Source organism: Oryctolagus cuniculus, chromosome 18, assembly GCF_964237555.1.
Source record: "Oryctolagus cuniculus chromosome 18, mOryCun1.1, whole genome shotgun sequence".
Lineage (NCBI taxonomy): Eukaryota > Metazoa > Chordata > Mammalia > Lagomorpha > Leporidae > Oryctolagus > Oryctolagus cuniculus.
Window position 1 is genome coordinate 4,060,605 of NC_091449.1, and position 17,456 is coordinate 4,078,060.

At 60.3% G+C, this 17,456-nt stretch overlaps 1 protein-coding gene across 1 annotated transcript; it reads right to left on the reverse strand.

Annotated features, from left to right (window-relative positions):
- Positions 1-11,517: 11,517 nt before the first annotated feature.
- Positions 11,518-16,429, reverse strand: LOC138846403 (uncharacterized). Its single transcript, XM_070061997.1, has 3 exons — positions 13,535-16,429; positions 13,281-13,438; positions 11,518-13,018 (listed from the first exon to the last, which is right to left on the reverse strand). The coding sequence occupies exon 1, from the start codon at positions 15,936-15,938 to the stop codon at positions 14,979-14,981; it is 960 nt and encodes a 319-aa protein (XP_069918098.1). The 5' UTR covers positions 15,939-16,429; the 3' UTR covers positions 11,518-13,018; positions 13,281-13,438; positions 13,535-14,978.
- Positions 16,430-17,456: the final 1,027 nt, after the last annotated feature.

Sequence of the window (17,456 nt, forward strand, 5' to 3'; positions counted from 1 at the left end):
GAAGTGGTCCCCCGTTCCAGACAGAATGGAAGACGCCATCCTCAGCCATGTTTGGGGGTGGAGGGCAGAGGGCAGGCTCTCAGATGCCTGCACTGGGGTGGGGCCCCACGAGAGAATGCACAGAGCTCGTCACAGCCTCGGGTGCAAAGGCACCCGCAGGCATCTGTCCTTTCCTTAGCCTGCATCAGGTAGAGAGGAAGTCCCCCTCCCAGAAACAGGAGCTGGCAAAGCGTGCATGCAGTGCGGTTCACGGTAAAGTCCCAGAAATGCTAGGACCACCTCCGGCCTCACCCCAGGAGGAAGCTCCATACCATGCAGAGGCCAGCCCCGCCAGCCCCGCCCAGCCCCAGGGCTCTGTGGACTCCCAGCCCTGGGTGTTTCTGGGAACAGTGCTATGTGTGACCTTTGTGTGTGGCTGCACCCCCTGCCACATGCATCCTCACTTCACAGCTTCCTGGGGCTCAGCAGAGTTCCCACAGAGCCAGGGACCCACCTCCCCGAGCCCCCATCCCCGGTGCACATACGGCTCCTGTACCCGCCCTGCCAAGTTTGGATTGTGTGCACAGTCCCTGGATGGATTGTCAGAGCTTCCCCCTGGCCCTCAGGTGGTAACGCTCCATGGAGCCTGCACTCAGCACACTGGCAAGCGCTGCGCCTGACCCTGACCCTTGCCAGGATGTGGGTCAAAGGGAGCGCCTGACTCCGTGCAGGGGGTGGGTTGTTCTGTGCTGTGCCAAGGCTGAGTCTGCTGCTTTGAGGAACTACGAGCCTCTTGCCGCAGTGGCCGAACCCTGCACATTCCAGCCGCGTCTCAGGGCTGCGATTTCCCCACACCCTGACCACACTCTGCCTGCTTTGTCTTCCAGAAGTGACCAGTGTGGTGGGCGTGGGGGTGCCTCTCTGTGGCATTATTTTCACTTCCCTTCCCTTGTGCTGTGTGTCTTGCACCCTTGCTTTTTTGTTGCAGCTTCCAGATCTTTACACCATGTGTGTGGGGAGCAGGGCCTGTCTCCTGTATCATTGCAGGGCCTGTCACCCGGGAGACAAATAAGTACTGAGACTATGGACAAATAAGTACTGAAACTACTGAGACAACTCTATGCACCTGATCTCCCACAATATGGTGCTGAGAGGGAGTGGACAACTTCCACACAGCTGCCTCACCAATTCGACTAACAAGCTGCAGGAGCTGATCCTGCCCCTGATTGGAGGAGAGCAGCATGCTCAGCACGTGGGGAGAGAACGCCAGCAGAGTTGGGATTGGTGGAAGAGGACTATAAAGGAGGAGAGAGACAACATGCAGGAGGAACATCTGAGGAACCCCTGAGAGAGCCGGCCGGCGGTGTGCCGCTCCTCTGCGGAAGCGGGGGAAGTGGTGGGGGTGCCACCCCTCCGCGGAGGCTGGGTGGGGGGGAGCAGCAGCAAACCCGGGAAGGGCCGGGCAAAGAGAACAGCACAGACTCCGGAGTCGTTCCTCCATGAGTGGGGGAGCGACACATGTGTTCCTTGTCTTTCTGTTCCTTGAGAGCTGTCCATGGTGCACAGAGTTCTGAAGTTTTGGGGTCGATCAATTCAGCCACTTTCTTGTTTGTTCCTTGTACTTTTGCCAACAGCTAAGATGCTGTGATGAAGTCTGAGGTCACATTTACCCAGGTATTTCCTTCTAGGAATGTTTAAAAAAACTTTTCAGAGACTGATTTATTTGAGAGGGAGAGACACACAGAGGAGAGACAGCGACAGATTTCCCACCTGCTGGCTCACTCTCAGGATGAAGCCAGAAGCCGGGAGCTTCTTCTGGGTCTCCCACGTGGGTGCAGGGACCCAAGCATTTGGGTCATATTCTACTGCTTTCCCAGGCACATTAGCAGGGAGCTGGATCTGAAGTGGAGCAGCCGAGATTCAAACTGGAGGCCATAGAGATGCCGGTGCTGCAGGTGTTGGCTTTACTCCCTAAGCTATGCTGTGGTGGGGTGGAGTCCCCAGCCCCTTAACTGGAAACTCGGGAGAAGCATCCAGACACACACTTAACCCCGCCTCACTGAACTGTGTGGGAAATGCAGACTTGCAGAGTAATCAGCCATCAGAGGAAGCCGGGCAGGCATCCGCACTCTTCCAGTACACCGGGTGCTGCCATCCACCAGAGCCAACCGTGTTGCAGGGTTTATGTTAGTTGTGCACTGAGAAATCCAGATGACCTTGAACTTTCTGTGCCTGAAGAAACCCTGCACACACTTTCAGTCTTTCACTTCTGTGTGGTCCTCTCGGAAGGCGGAGTCCCACGTTCATCTTGGATTTTACCTTAGAGTTTGATGAGCCACAAGTTTTTTAAAATACTTATTTGAAAGTCAGAGTTACAGAGAGAAGGATTGAGAGAGGTATCCATCTGCTGGTTCAGTCCCAATGGGCCCTCACAGCCAGAGCTTGGCTGATCCCCAGCCAGGAGCCAGGTGCTTCTTCTGAGTCCCCCAGATGGATGCAGGGGCCTAAGCACTTGGGCCATCTTCTGCTGCTTTCCAAGGCCATGGCAGAGAGCTGGATCAGAAGTGGAGCAGCCACGACTCGAACTGGTACCCACAGGGGATGCCGGCACCTCAATCGGCAGCTTTTATGCATAACGCCACAGTGCTGGCCCGGATCCATTAACTGTGACCTCCCGCATCATAGCCCACGTGTCATCGCTTCCTCTTGTGAGTGCAATTTTGAATCCATCTTGAGTGACTGGTGTCCCGCCCATGTCCTGGCACAATTGCTAAAGGTCAAGGGGAGTGAATCCTGGCGTCACCACCCTCTAGATGGGCTCCTGTGGACACTCAAGGCCACTGAGCTGTGTGTGGTCCCTGGAGAGGAACAGCACAGAACCGCACGGGAGCCTGCAGGGCAGTGGGCAGGGCTGCGGGAGGCCGGGACCCCTTCTCAGAATGCTTGTGGGAGCCCAGGAAAGCAGCACAGACAACGGCCCACCCGGGTCCTTGCCCATGAGCAGGATTCCTGCAACCCCAGGTGAGCTCCGCCCGCTTCCCGGGGCTTCTCACCTTGCATGCCCAGCCTCCCCCCTCCCCCGGGGCACAGACTCTCTGACCCAGCGCTGTCCTCTCTCCAGGTCATCGCTGGCCTGCGGCTCGGGTCCTTCTCTGGCTGTACCAAGCCTCCGCCAGCAGAAGCCCGAGGCCCAGCAGGACCAAGCCCGCCACGCCCATGTGGATGAGGTTCTCCAGGGTGTGGTCCTGGGTGCTGGGGCTGGGGCGTGCATGGAGGGGTGTCCGAGGCCGGCCAGCCTCAGTCACCCGGGACCCCACCTCCCCACAGCTGCCTGAGCCCTGGGTCAGGCCTTTAGCTCACTCACCAGTGGGGGAGCCTGGCTGGGGGTGCGAGGGGATGCTGGGCTCCGGTCCTCCTGAGAACAGGGACAGGACGTGAGGATGAAGAGACCCCAGCCCTGCCCCGGACTCTGTACTTCCAGGCCCCCATGTCTCACGACGCAGCTCAGAATGGCCCTCTGATGAGCCGCCTCCACATCACCCTGTCGGGCTGCCCTGTGCTGCTGGGTCACCAGGGGAGCCCCATAGGGGCCAGGCCACGCAGCACCCACAGCCTGGCGAGCTTCTCCCCACAGCAGCCGGTCCAGGGCCCATACTGCACCATGGCCTGTGCCCGCTGCGCCCGAGCAGTCTCTGACCTGGTCTAGAGACCCACTGAGCCTCAGGGGTGTGAGTGAGGCCCGTCCTGGGTGGGGCCTAGCCAGTGCTGCATCTACTGCGGCCCCTGTGGGAGCCTGGCCCGGGGCTGCCGGGCAGGGTGCTGGGCAGACCCCGAGTCCCTGTGTGACCCCGTCAGACCCTCTGCAGGGACCACCAAGGGCCCTGCTGGGTCAGGAGGGAAGAGGGGCGGGGCTGCACACTGGCTCCGCCCACACCCTTCTCCCTCCTGCCCTGCAGTCCCACCGCCCTCACTCTGGGTGTCTGGCCCAGGAGCCCAGGCCCCGCACCCAATTCCCATCTACCCTCCTCTCAGCGTCCCCGTGACCTACCCAGCTCCTGCTCAGGTGTGGCTTCCTCACTGTCACCCCAGCTCCAGGGCGGCACTGGGCTCTGAGCAGCCAGCAGCGCTGAGGCAGACACAGCGATAGCGCCCCGCGTACACCTCAGCCATGAGAGGGTGGGGAACGTGGCCTTGTTTCCGGGCTCCAGGGGCATCGCTCTGTCCCAGGGCTCTGGGATTCCCTCTCTATGCAGACGGCACTCCTGGGCCTCCAGGGTCCCCAACACCACAGGGCCCCAGGCCTGCCCAGGGCGATCACAGAGCCTGGCTCAGCCCGAAGGCTGGGTCTGGGGAGGGTCCCTGGAAGGCAACCAGAGGCTGGGTCCCAGGACCACGTCCCCTCGCAGGCCAGGACCCTCCCAGACGCCCTCCTCACCAGACAGGGCTGCTGTCCCCACCCCAGCTGCCCGGGGTGGCCCTTGTCCCATGGTCGGGGGGGACCCGGCACAGTGGGGGCACGCTCACCTGCCTGCACTCGGGTCCTGGGCCCGCACAGCCCTGGAGGAGAGCTCCCCGTGAGAGGTTTCCCCTGCCCCTGTGCCCGTCCTCTTCTCCCCGGGGCTCCTGAGCCTGGGGTCTCCAGGGAGCAGGGCCTGGCTGTGGGCAGGGGCGGGGTCCCTCCCAGAGCAGGGTCTCCCCTCCCAGTCTTCCAGTCTCCTCAGGCAGAGCAGGACCACGAGGGCGGGGTCATGGCGTCCTCTCCGCCGGCCCCAGCACAGCGCCCGCTGCACGGACACACACCGGGTGTGGACGCTCGGAGGCCGGGTCCTCCCAGCATCGCAGGGCTGTTCCGCCCGCAGCCCACAGGAAGGGGCACCGCCCCCACCCAGCCAGGCCCTCAGTCCCCAGGATGGGGGCACAGGCGCCCTGCAGGGATGGGGCCCCGCCCCGCCCTGTCAGCCGGCTCCGCCCTCCTCTCCCAGGGCCAGGACCCAGCACCAAGGACACGGGCCTCCCGGAGCCGCCCCTCAGGTGGGCTGATGCGCCCCGGGGTGGGGTCGTCCCCGCCCTCAGCCCCTCCTGGGGGGTCGCAGCCCGGCCACTTCCGGAGGACGCAGGTGGGCACAGCCCCGCTCCCGCCCGGCCCGGAGGTCCCGGGGCCCGACCCAGGGCGGGGGAGGCCCGGACGCCCCCTCCGCCGCGGACGCCGCTCCCACGCCCCTCAGCCACAGCTTCCCCTGACCCGACCACCCCGCTGCGGGGCCCTGAGGCCTCCCAGGACCTGCGCCGCCCCCTCCCTGCCGCCTGCCCTGACTCCCGGGGGAGGCGCCCTCACTGCGTCCCCTCACACACCCCTCTGCCCTGAGCCTCAGCTTCCCCGTGTGGGCGGGCACGGACTCACCTGAGGCGGCCTCGCGCAGATGCACACCGACTCTGGACTGCGCAGGCGCACGTCGACAAGGGATTGCGCAGGCGCACACCGCCACTGGCCTCAGGGACAGCCTGACACGTGACTGTACATGCGCACAAGACAGGACTGCGCATGCGTATGATGACACGCTACTGCGCAGACCTACGCCGACATGCTGCGCTCACACGTCACTGAGGGGCTGCGCGCTGCTTTCCACTGTCTCAGTAGAGGAAGAGTGCGGGTCCTTGTAGGAAACGTGAACCCTGACTGCTACCTGCGCGGCCCTGCAAGTCCTCACCAGAGCAGGTGGACGAGAAGAAGCCACAGTAGCGTCCGAATTGGGAAGGAAGAAGCCATGTCGGTTCTCTTGGCTGATGACGCCATCTTACCTAAGACTACCTCTTTTTGCTGATGACGTCATTTTACCTAAAGACAACCTTACGTCTCAACCAGAAACTGCCCTCTCTGGTCACCAAGAGGTCTCAGGATCGCGGTCCACACACGAACTCCCGTCAGCGCTCCAAGGGAGATCCACACAGCTCCACTTAGCAGAGCCCAGACCTCCAGCAGCCGGGAGTAAAACAAAACTCATGATTTACATGGAACCACAAAAGCCGCAAATATTAAAACCACCCTGAGACTAAAGCCCCAAGCCGAGGTGTCTCAGTCTGATTCAAGACACATGACACAGCTGCGGTGTCCACACAGCATGGCAGCAAATAAAAACACACGGGGACAGAAAAAGCAGAACGCAGACGGACGGTCACTGTTACAGTCTACTGGTTTCTACAAGGGCATCGAGAACGCACACTGGGGAAGGAGAGGACCTGCGGTGTGCTTTGAAAACTGTTTCCATCTGCAGAAGACAGAATGACAGCCCTGTCTCACCGTGTGTGCAAAAGTCATGGGATTTTTATTGTTAGCCACCAAGGATGAATACATGTTTGAGGACTTAGATACGCTCCCTCTGGCCCGCATACAGGCGTGGGTCAAAACATTACACGTATAAGTAATATTGGGTCACTTAAATATCTTTAGGTCTTACCACAATAATTTTAAATTATGTGAAAGGGAACTACGTGAAACCTGAGATAATGAAACTCCTTTTAGAAAACAGAGGGGAACCCCGTGACGGCGTCTGGGCAGTGATTGGTTGGCTGTGGCCACAGAAGCACAGACAACAGAAGCAAAATCCCACGAGTGGAGGAGGAAAATGCGGGGCAGCTGCTGGTGATTCTGGCATCCCAGTCAGAGTGCTGGCTTCCGGCCTGGCTGCCTCGCTTCAGACCCAGCGTCCCGCTGATGGGCCTGGGAAGGCAGCAGGAGACAGCATAGACTGGGGCCCTGGCACCTGCGAGGGAAGCAGGATGGAGCTCCAGGCCCCTTGCTGAGCATGCGCTGTTGCAGCCTTTTGGGGGGCTGAGTCACAGAAGGAAGATTCCTTCCCCTCTCTCTCTCTGCCTCATATAAATAAATGATAGATTTAAAAATTTGAATAATTTCAATTAAAACCTGCTTCACAGCAAAGGAACAGTCAGGAGAAGCAGAGGGAGACCCAGAGTGTGGAGAAAATATTCGCAGGTCGCACAGCTGTTAAGGGGTTCACCTCAAAATACAGAAGGAATTCAGCAACTCATGCCAAGAAACAGGCTGCGCATGGGGGCAGTGGGCAAAGTACTTGCATTGACATTCTGGAGAGAAGATGTGATGACTGTCAGGTGGATGCAGAATCTCTCAGACAAAACAGCTTTGTCTGTGTCTGATGAGCTGTGACTTCCTATAATGTATTGAACGCCATCGATTCTTTAGTATCAAGCGACCGGTGCCTGCCTTCACCACCAACAACCAACCGGTGTGCTCATGACGCCTGCATTCCCCTCTCCGTATAGGAACGAGTATTCTTTGTGAGCATTTTCTTGGGAGTCTAAGTTTACGAGAGTATCCGTCTCAGGATTTTCCCATCTAACAGTTTCTGTTTCTGGTTTTGATAGCACTTTCTCCTTGCCTGATAAAACGCTCCTTTTTCCTGTCCTTGGGAACAGTGTATGTAAATTTGGACATGTGTGGGCAGCATATGTATGTGTGTTTTCTAACTGCATGAATATGTGGGAGGGATTCCCACAAAACTTTGTAGGCTGGTGTTTTCACTGAGGGAGAATGTTGGATTCCTGAGTCATGGCGTCATCAGGTGTCTCAGGCACGTTTTGGTCAGCCACAGTCGCCTGTATGCTGGCGCCCCCAACATTCTAATGAAGCTGACAGCTGCCGACCTCATCGTTCTGTTGCTGCGCGGCTTCTGCGTGCAGAGTCCTAGATACGCAGGTCTGTACCACTGCAGGAGGACGCCCGGCCCCCGGTGGATATTCTCATAGGAATACAGCAGCCAGCTCTGCCGTTCCCAGCCCAGGAGTGAATGGCAGAGTTCAGAGCCCAGAGTGAAGTAGGTGCCATCATGCAGGTGTGTGCGGGACTCCTTGATGTCCCATGACCAGACTCACCCGGCACAGGGTTCCTAGAGCCTATCCCCACCATTACAGGACACATGGATGGATTTAATGCACACAAGATGAATGCCACATACTGTAAGGCTGCAGAGTTCTCAACATTGGGCCTGAAATCAGTGTGCTGTTTTGTGCTGTGTTATTTGTTCTGAAAGCGTGTGTAGGATCTGTAGTGCTGCCTCCTGCTTCCCTCACCATGGAAGTGGGTTCAACTGGGTTTCTTTGCTGGTTCTGGTGGTTGGGGCTAGCGATTGCCTTTTGTGCTGCCCAGAGTTAACCTTCTCCTCTGTCGTGTTCTGCTTGTCCTCACAGGTAGCTGCCACTATCATAATATTTCCTTCTGTGTACACTCATGGGGAATAACTTAGTATTCTAAGAATTCTTTTTTTTTAAAGGAAAGGAAGTTTTTTTTTTTAAAGATTTATTTATTTGAAAGTCAGAGTTACACAGAGAGACGAGAGGCAGACAGAGAGGTCTTCAGTCCGATGGTTCACTCCCCAGATGGCCGCAAAGGTTGGAGCTGCGCCCATCCGAAGCCAGGATCCAGGAGCTTCTTCCAGGTCTCCCACGTGGGTGCAGGGGCTCAAGGACTTTGGCCATCTTCTACTGCTTTCCCAGGGCATAGCAAAGAGCTGGATTGGAAGAGGAGCAGCCAGGACTAGAATCAGTGCCCATATGGGATGCTGGCGCTTCAGGCCAGGGTGTTAACCCGCTGTGCCACAGCGCCGGACCCTCTTTCTAAGAATTTTTGTTCTGACCCTATGTTCATTGAATTTTTTGGTCTTTTTGCTTTTCTAATGTATCCATTGGTAATTCTTGAATACCCAGCTTCACAGTTTCACATGTAATGCTAACATCCTCACTCACCTGAAAACATGGTCTGGAGCTGGTGCTGTGGCGTAGCAGGTGAAGCCACTGCCTGAAGTGCTGGCGTCCCATATGGGCACCAGTTTGAGTCCTGGCTGGTCCACTTCCAATCCAGTTCTCTGCGGTAGCCTGGAAAAGCATTAGAGGGTGGCCCAAGTCCTTGGGTTCCTGCACCCTCATGGGAGACCTGAAAGAAGCTCCTGGCTCCTGTCTTCAGATCAGATCAGCACTGGCCATTGCAGCCTATTGTGGAGTGAACCAATAGGTGGAAGACCATTCTCTCTCTCTCTCTCTCTCTCGCTCTCGCTCTCTCTCTCCCTGTCTCTCCTTTTCTCTCTGTGTAACACTGATTTTCAAATAAATAATCTTAAAAAAAACAGACATGGTGTCACTTCTGTTTTCTCAGATTTCTCACTGATGGTTGAGAAACCTCTTGCTTTATTTCCAAAACAGAGATATGAGTTATCTGTGGCCACAGAATCACGTGTGTCCCAGGGTTCCCAGAATCTCTCCTGCTGGTGTACAGGAGGGGTCCCCAGGGGCAACTCCTGTACCCTCCATGCAGTGAGGGATCGGGGTCCTTCCTGGCAGGGATCCAGGGCAGTGAACTTGTTGGGCTCAGGCAGGGCTCTGACCAGAAGGAAGCTTGGCAGCTGCCTACTGTGTGGGCGTCAGAGTACACAGCTGGGCATAGGTTACATTCAGGGGTGCCTTGGGGGCTGAAGCCTGGTGAGCAGAGAGTGAGAGGGAAGCTACACAGCTGGGGGCAGGGTGCTGGGGGGGCCAGGACCCAGGTGATGGTGCACCTGCCCGTCCTCTTCTGCTGGCCTGTCCTTCCCCCCTGGCAATCCCCTGTGCAGGTGGAAAAGGGAGAGGTCTCCTCCCCTCTGGAGTCTGCGGGGGTTCACCTGGGCATATGTCACTCCCTGGGGGGCTTCACCCTGTAGGCTCTGCTGGGAGGAGACAGCAGGGGGGAGTTCCCTGATTCCACTCTGGACCCTTCAGTCAATTTTACAGCTGTGGCCAGAATGACCACCTTAAAATGTGTGACCCTCTTGGTGGGGTCTTTGGAGGATTCTGAAATCCTCTGAGGGTCTGGACGCTGCCTCCCCCGGTCACAGCCGAGCTGAGACATGTGGGGAGCAACCCAGACTAGACTAAGTTACTGGAATTAAGACTTATTCTATGCATCTGCTCTCCCACAATATGGCGCTGAGAAGGGAGAAGCAGCTTCTACACAGCTGCCTCCAGTTCAACCAATAAACAGCAGGACTGCTCCTGATTGGAGGAGAGCAGCGTACTCGGCGTGTGGGCAGCTGAGTTGGGATTGGCGGAGGAGCACTATAAGGGAGGAGAGAGACGGCATGCATGAGGAACATCTAAGGGGAACATCTAAGGGGGACACCTGTGCAGCCCCCGAGAAAACCGGCCGGCGGTGTGCCGCTCCCCCGCGGAAGTGGGGAATGTGGCAGGGGGAACCGCCCTTCCACGGAGGTGGAAGGGACGGTAGCCAACCCGGGAAGAACCAGCAGCAAACCCAGGGAGGGCCGAGCAGACGAAAGAACAGCGCAGGGTCCTGTGTCGTTCCTCCACGAAGACGGGGAGCGACAGAGACAGGAAGTAGTAGGTCAGCGAGGACCCTCTCAGGGCACTCATGGGGACACCAACACCCTCTGGGCAGAGGCCCCTGGGACCTACTTGCTGCTGAGATGGGACTTGTGGGTGGGGGGCTGGAACCCCCACAGGAACCTGAGACTGAGGACAGGAGACAGGTGAAGGTGGGGGCTTCTCCTGTAGCCCCCCACTCCCAAACTCTTCTCTTGCATGTGGCCCGCAGCCTCCTAGGAATCTCCCTCACCCTGGACCCAGTGTTGAGGGCTGGGGGGTGGTGGGTGGGCCTGCCCTCTAGGGATGTGCCTCCTAGATGACCCCCCAGAGCCCCTTCTGGGACTCCAGGATCCCCTGACACCACAGGACCCCAGGCCTCCCCAGGGCGATCACAGAATCTGGATCAGCCTGGAGGCTGTGTCTGGGGAGGGTCCCTGGAAGGAAACCAGAGGCTGGGTCCCAGAACCATGTCCCATTACAGGCCAGGATCCTCCCAGACACCCTCCTCACCAGACAGGGCTGCTGTCCCTACCCCAGCTGCCCGGGTGGCCCTTGTCCCATGGTCGGGGGGGGGACCCAGCACAGTGGGGGGCACGCTCACCTGCCTGCACTTGGGTCCTGGGGCCCACACAGCCCTGGAGGAGAGCTCCCCGTGAGAGGGTTGCCCCTGCCCTTGGGCATGTCCTCTCCTCCCCGGGGCTCCTGAGCCTGGGGTCTCCAGGGAGCAGGGCCTGGCAGTGGGCGTGGGTGGGGGCGGGGTCCCTCCCAGACCAGGATCTCCCTTCCCCTTCTTCCAGTCTCCCCCAGGCAGAGCAGGACCATGAGGGTGGGGGTCATGCCATCTCTTCTCCGGCCCCAGCACAGAGCCTGGCAGGACGGACACATACAGGGGGTGGCGCTGGGAGGCTGGGTCCTCGTGGTCATGGGGTTGTGCCATCAGCAGGCCCACAGGAAGAGGAACTGACCCTCTCCCCCACCCAGGGGCTGGAAGCATCCTCGCCCAGGCTCCTTCCACCAGCCACAGCCCTGGCCACACTTCAGTTATTTCCTGATGACCCTTAGTACATTACAATGTTGTACATTAACTCTTCTTTATTAAAAGAATATTTACTTACTTGAAAGAGTTACAGAGAGGGAGGGAGGGGGGAGAGAGGGGGAGAGAGAGAGAGAGAGAGAGAGAGAGAGAGAGAGAGGTCTTCCATCTGCTGGTTCACTCCCCAAGTGTCCACAAAGGGCAGAGCCAGGGCTATCTGGGGCCAGGAACCAGGATCTTCTCCCCATCCCCCCTGCGGGTGCAGGGACCAGGGACTTGGACCACCTTCTGCTGCTCTCCCAGGTGCATTAGCAGGGAGCGGGAGCGGATGTGGAGCAGCTGGGACTCCAACCCTGGCCCCTATGGGATGGCAGCCCTGCAGGCTGGGATTGAACCTGCACTGCCACAGTGCCGGCCCCACATGAACTCTTCTAGCTCCATTGTCATCCCCCCCAAATGCCCCCACTCACTAAGCTGCTCCCAGTCCCTCCTCGTCCCTAAGGCACTGCTTGGCCTCCATGGAGTTTGGAGTTCTGCTTCCCCGGGAATCCCTCCCCATGCCCGACTCTGCTCTGCACTCTCAGAGGGCGGGGCTGGCGCTTGGAGAACCCTCGCCACTCGCTCAGTACCACAGCTGAGACCACGCAAGCCTGGGCTGGAAGCTGGGGACATCTCAGTCCAGACTCTGAGCTTTCTACTCGGCAAGGGGGGAGCGCCCAGTCCTGGCACAGTCAGAACCACTAACGCAGGGCCTGCACAAGTGTGATTCGCGCTTTGGGACAGGACAGAGGGTGGGGCGTGGGGACGGCACAGTTCCAGGAGCAGGATTCAGCCCGGGCTGCGGGAGGCCAGGAGGCACGAGCAAGCAGCCTGGATTGAGTCATTCAAGCCGCCAGCCCTGAACAGGGTCGCTGCGTCTTGAAGCCCTCTGTTCTCAGCTGGACCCCGACCCAGGGGAGGCGCCCACCTCACGCTGCCTCCCCTTATCCACGTGCTTCTCTGTTAGCCCCTTAGCACCGAGCCCGACTGAGCTCTGTGCAGAGACCGAGGGCAGTGTGCCACGTGCCCCAGGACGGTTGGGAGGCAGACACACCTGGTGCAGGTGGGGCCGATGGAGCCGACTTTATCCATCGAAGTAGGGGAGGACTCCTTGTACTTGGTGCCGTCACCCTGACTAGGAAGTAGCACTGCCTTCACGCGGCAGGAACCCGAGGTGCACAGCGGGGCCCTGACGGAGGAGCCCCCGGCACCCGGCAGGCAGCTGGGGCGTCTCTTCCCAGCCCGCATCACAGACCTCACAGGGGCTCCTGGAGGGTGGCCGTATGACGGCTAGCGGCACCCCCACAGAAAGCATGCTTGTTTCAGAGCGGCCGCTAAGCAGTGCCCAGACACCCGCCCGTCAGTCTCCCGGGCACCGGTTCCCGTGTGACCCTTCTGAGCCCCCACACGCAAGGCGTCCCAAGCCCAGGGAAGGCCTCGGGGCCTGAGAGGCCGTGAGCGTCCCGTGTGGGATGGACCTCGCCCACCCTGAAATCCGATTTCGCTCGTTTCTTCTGTTACTTGGCGCAAGCTCCGTGTTCTTGGCTGGAAACGCGGATTCTCACGCATGCGCACTGGGAACTGCATTCATCAGAAACACAGCAAAAGGCTCCATTAGACTGGAGCAAGGCAGGAGGCGGGTGCGGGTCCACATGCGGCCTGCAGGTGGCGCTGTCCCACCGGAGAGCCAGGCGGGACAGGACACAGCCACAGGGCAGAAGTCCACATCTGAATAAAGAGCCCCTGATGCCCCTAGACAGCTCCCAGCACCCACACTAGGGGGGACAGTTCTCCACTGTGCACCCGACTCCCCCCTCCCCGCCCCCAGGGAGCGGCCTCTGACCCAGGCTGTCCTCTCTCCAGGTCACTGCTGGCCTGCAGCCCGGGTCCTCTTGTGGCTGTACCAAGCATCTGCCAGCAGAAGCCCGAGGCCCAGCAGGACCAAGCCCGCCACGCCTATGTGGATGAGGTTCTCCAGGGTGTGGTCCTCGGGCGCTGAGGCTGGGGGCGTATACGGAGGGGTCACCTAGGCTGGCTCACCAGAGTCCACCTCCCTACAGCAGCCTGAGCCCTGGGTCCGGCCTGTAGCTCACTCACCAGTGGGGGAGCCTGGCTGCGGGCGCGAGGGGCTGCTGGGCTCCAGTCCTCCTGAGAACAGGGATGGGACGGTGAGGAGGAGGAGACCCCACCCTCCCCATGGACTCAGCACTGAGGACCCGGGCCCACAGCTGGTGGAGGCCATCAGGGGCTCCTGAGTGTCAGAGACACAGAGGGGCAACGTCCAGGGCAGCCTCCTCTCCCCCACACCTCAGCCTGTGCACCCGCTGCTCTGTCCTCTTTATCTGTGGTCAACTAAGTCTTCATTATTGTTGCTCCCCGTCTTCGTGGAGGAACGACACAGAACCCTGCGCTGTTCTTTCGTCTGCTCGGCCCTCCCCGGGTTTGCTGCTGGTTCTTCCCGGGTTGGCTACTATCCCTTCCACCTCCGTGGAAGGGCAGTTCCCCCTGGCCGCATTCCCCACTTCCGCAGGGGAGCGGCACACCGCCGGCCAGCTTTCTCGGGGGCTGCACAGGTGTTCCCTCAGATGTTCCCCTTAGATGTTCCCCTTAGATGTTCCTGGTGCATGCCGTCTCTCTCCTCCTTTATAGTCCTCCTCCGCCAATCCCAACTCGGCCGCCCACACGCCGAGCACGCTGCTCCCCTCCAATCAGGAGCAAGTCCTACAGTTTATTAGCTGAACTGGAGGCAGCTGTGTAGAAGCTGTTTACTTCTCTCCCAGCGCCACACTGTGGGAGAGCAGATGTACAGAACAAGTCTTAATTCCAGTAACTCAGTCTAGTCCGGTTTGCTCCCCACAATTATCTTGACACAGCCACCATGGGACACACACACACACACATGCACACACACACGTGTTTCCTAAGCGGTGGTGCTCCACTGTGTTCCACAATCAGTATTCCTGAGTGAGTAGACCTGGAACAACCAGGTCACAGTGTAGACCTCGGTGACTATCGGTAGTTACAAGCTCAGGGACACAACTCATAGTGAACATGGACACAGACAGCACACATCACAGTGGGCACTGTGCAGGGACGCAGCTACAGACGTGCGCATACTGAAACAGGCCAGGCTGCCCAGGGATCAGGAAGCCAGGAAGTGAGATTTCCCTTCCCTCTGGGCTGATGGGAACTTTGTCAGGAAATCAGAGCCCAACCAGGGTCGGGGGAAGGAGTCCCCACAGGAACAAAAGTGCCACTGCTGCTCCTCCACTGAGCTGCTCTTCAGGAGAATAAGGGGCCCAGACCTCCCTGAGGGTTGTCACAGGGGGCGGGGCTTGGGAGCCATTGCACCTGCAGGTCCCCACCCCTCCCCGGACTGAGGGTGCAGAACTATCGCAGAACTGGGCCCGGCTCTGCCAGTTCTCTGACCTGAGACGCAGGGCAGGGAGGGCGCCCCCTGCGTCCAGGTGCCCTTGTGAGTGGGAAACAGCACCGTGCACTGAGCACTGCTGTGCCCCAGGCACGCGCTGGGTCTCTGCATTCACCCCCTTAGCCGCCACCACCTCACAGCCCACACGGCCACCCCTCCCCTCTCCCCAGGGACCTGGACCCGAAGGAGTCCCCACCCAGGCCTTCCCCATTCCTCAGTGAGCCCACAGCCTGGGGCAGCAGGCGGCCAGCTCCACACCTGGTTTGGAGCCCACAAACTGCAGCTCCTAAGGCCCGCACTCCCAAAAGACCAGGGAGCTGCTGGCAGGAGGAGCTCCCCAGGGTGTGCCCCCTCCCCAGGTGCTCCAGGCTGCTCCTCCTCGGGTGAGTGGAGAAGCAGGTGCAGAGAGAGGCCTCCGCACCTCAAGGTCAGGCACAGCGGAGCCCCTCCTCCTAGGACAGCACCCCACTCTCCGCTCAGTGGGGCGGGCTCCATGGTTGTGAGCGGCTGACCCTCAGGGCCTCCTGGGGTGGGGACAGGCGGTGAGGCCTGGGGCTGCCATGCTCCCCACTCAGCCTGCTGCCTCCTCTCCCAGGCTGGGCCCAGCACCCCCTCTGCCTCAGCCTGACCATTCAGGCTCAGGGGGAGGACCCCTACCAGCAGAACCATCCAGCCCCCAGTGCCACAGAGGGTGACTTGGTCCCTGTGTTTGGAGTCTTCTGCTGTTACCCACTCCCTGGTGACCACCCCCAGGTCCCTCCCCCAGGCCAGCCCTCTCCTGGGGACAGCCCTGCACTGACCAGGATGACCGGGAGGGCTGGGGCCCTCACCTGACACCTCGACCTGCAGGGGGTCACTGGGCCATGACCACAGGTAGGGGTCAGTGCTGTGGGCACTATAGCACCTGTAGGTCCCTCTGTGGGCTGAGGTCACAGGACCCAGCATGAACGTGGCCTGAGCAGCTATTTCCTGGCCTGGGACACGCAGATGCTGGGGAGGGGCACCCAAGCCCTCCCTGTGCAGGAGAAAGGTGTCCATCGCCTCCTGGGAGCCACAGCGCAGGGCCAACATTGCTACCCTGGGCAGCGAGGGCCCCGGCTGGGCCTGCAGGGAGGGTTCCTGTACATTCCTGGGAGAGAGGACAGAGTGTGGAAGGAGCAGCCCCTCCCTCCCCTCAGGGCAGCATGGGTCTCCTGGGGTGCGTGTCCCCAGGGCACAACCCCGGGCCTAGCCTGGGGCAGACAGGACGTGGTGGGCAGGGGCTCCCCACCTGCAACCAGCACGTCCAGGGGGGCGCTGGGGGCCGACCATGCGTAGGGGCCCTGGCGTCCACCGTAGCACCTGTACCAGCCCCCGTGGGAGCCGCTCACGGGGCCCAGGAGGAAATCGGGGCTGGGCTGCCCGGCAAGGTGCTGGGGGGGCATGTCCCCCTCGGGCCTGGTCAGTGCGTATCTGTCACAGCTGGGCTCACAGCGACACCGCAGGGTCAGGCTCTGTCCCGGGAGCAGCAGTGAGGCCGGCAGGGCCGAGAGGGAGGACTCCCTGTGCAGCCCTGAGAGGGGGTGGGGCGAGGAGTGCAGGCTCAGCCATGAGCCCACAGCCGGCAGGGGTCTGCAGCTGTTCACTGCCCCCACAGGGTCAGAGTTCCCAAATCCCCGAACCACCCAGGCTCCCTGGGCACTGGGCCCCTCACCTGTGACCTGGAGCTCCAGGGAATTGCTGGGCAGGGACCACAATTGGGGGTAGTTGGTGTCAGCGCGGTAGAACCTGTAGATGCCCCCGTGGGTGCTGTCCACGGGGCCCAGGAGGAAGGTGGCCTGCCACACCCCAGCCCCACGGGAGAACCTGGCTTCTGGGCTATGCAGGGGGCTGGCTCTGCCCTCCTTCAGCAGATGGGCAGTGCCCACCCTATGTGAGCCACAGGAGAGGGACACATTCCCTCCTGACGCCACCACGGGGCTTGGCTGGGCTGACAGATTGGGTGCCGCGAACATCCCTGCAGGAGAGGGCAGAGCCATTTAGGGTGCGTGGCTGCTGCCCCGTGCACCCCACTTGGCTTCCTTCTGTGACCTGGAACCTCTCTAGGCAGGGGACACCCCTTACCTGTCACCACCAGAGTCAGGGGATCACTGGGCTGGGAGGGGCCGAGCCGGGTCTGATACACACACCAGTACTGCCCGGAGTCGTGGGAGCTCATGGACTTGATCATGGAGAAGCTGGTCTTGTGTCTGGAGTCCTGCTGGGCCTGCACTACCCAGGGCTGAGGGCTGCCCTCTTTATACATATGATAGACCTCAGCCTGCAGAGACCCCTGGCACCAGAGGGTCACAGGGCTTCCCATGGCGACCAGGGGGCCGGGGTTGGCCCAGATGGAGGGCTTGGGGAGGGTCCCTGGAAGGGAATCAGAGCTGCAGACCCCAGGGTGCCGCCCCTCCCACGCCCCCTTCCCCAGCTCCACTCCCAGCCCCTCCCAGCCATCACCATCAGCCCAGCCACCCTGGGCTCCTTAACCCTGAGCTGCCTGGGCCCCGGGGGCTGAGCCAGGTCAGGGGAGGACTCACCCGCCTGTGCCTTATCCCCTGGTGCCCA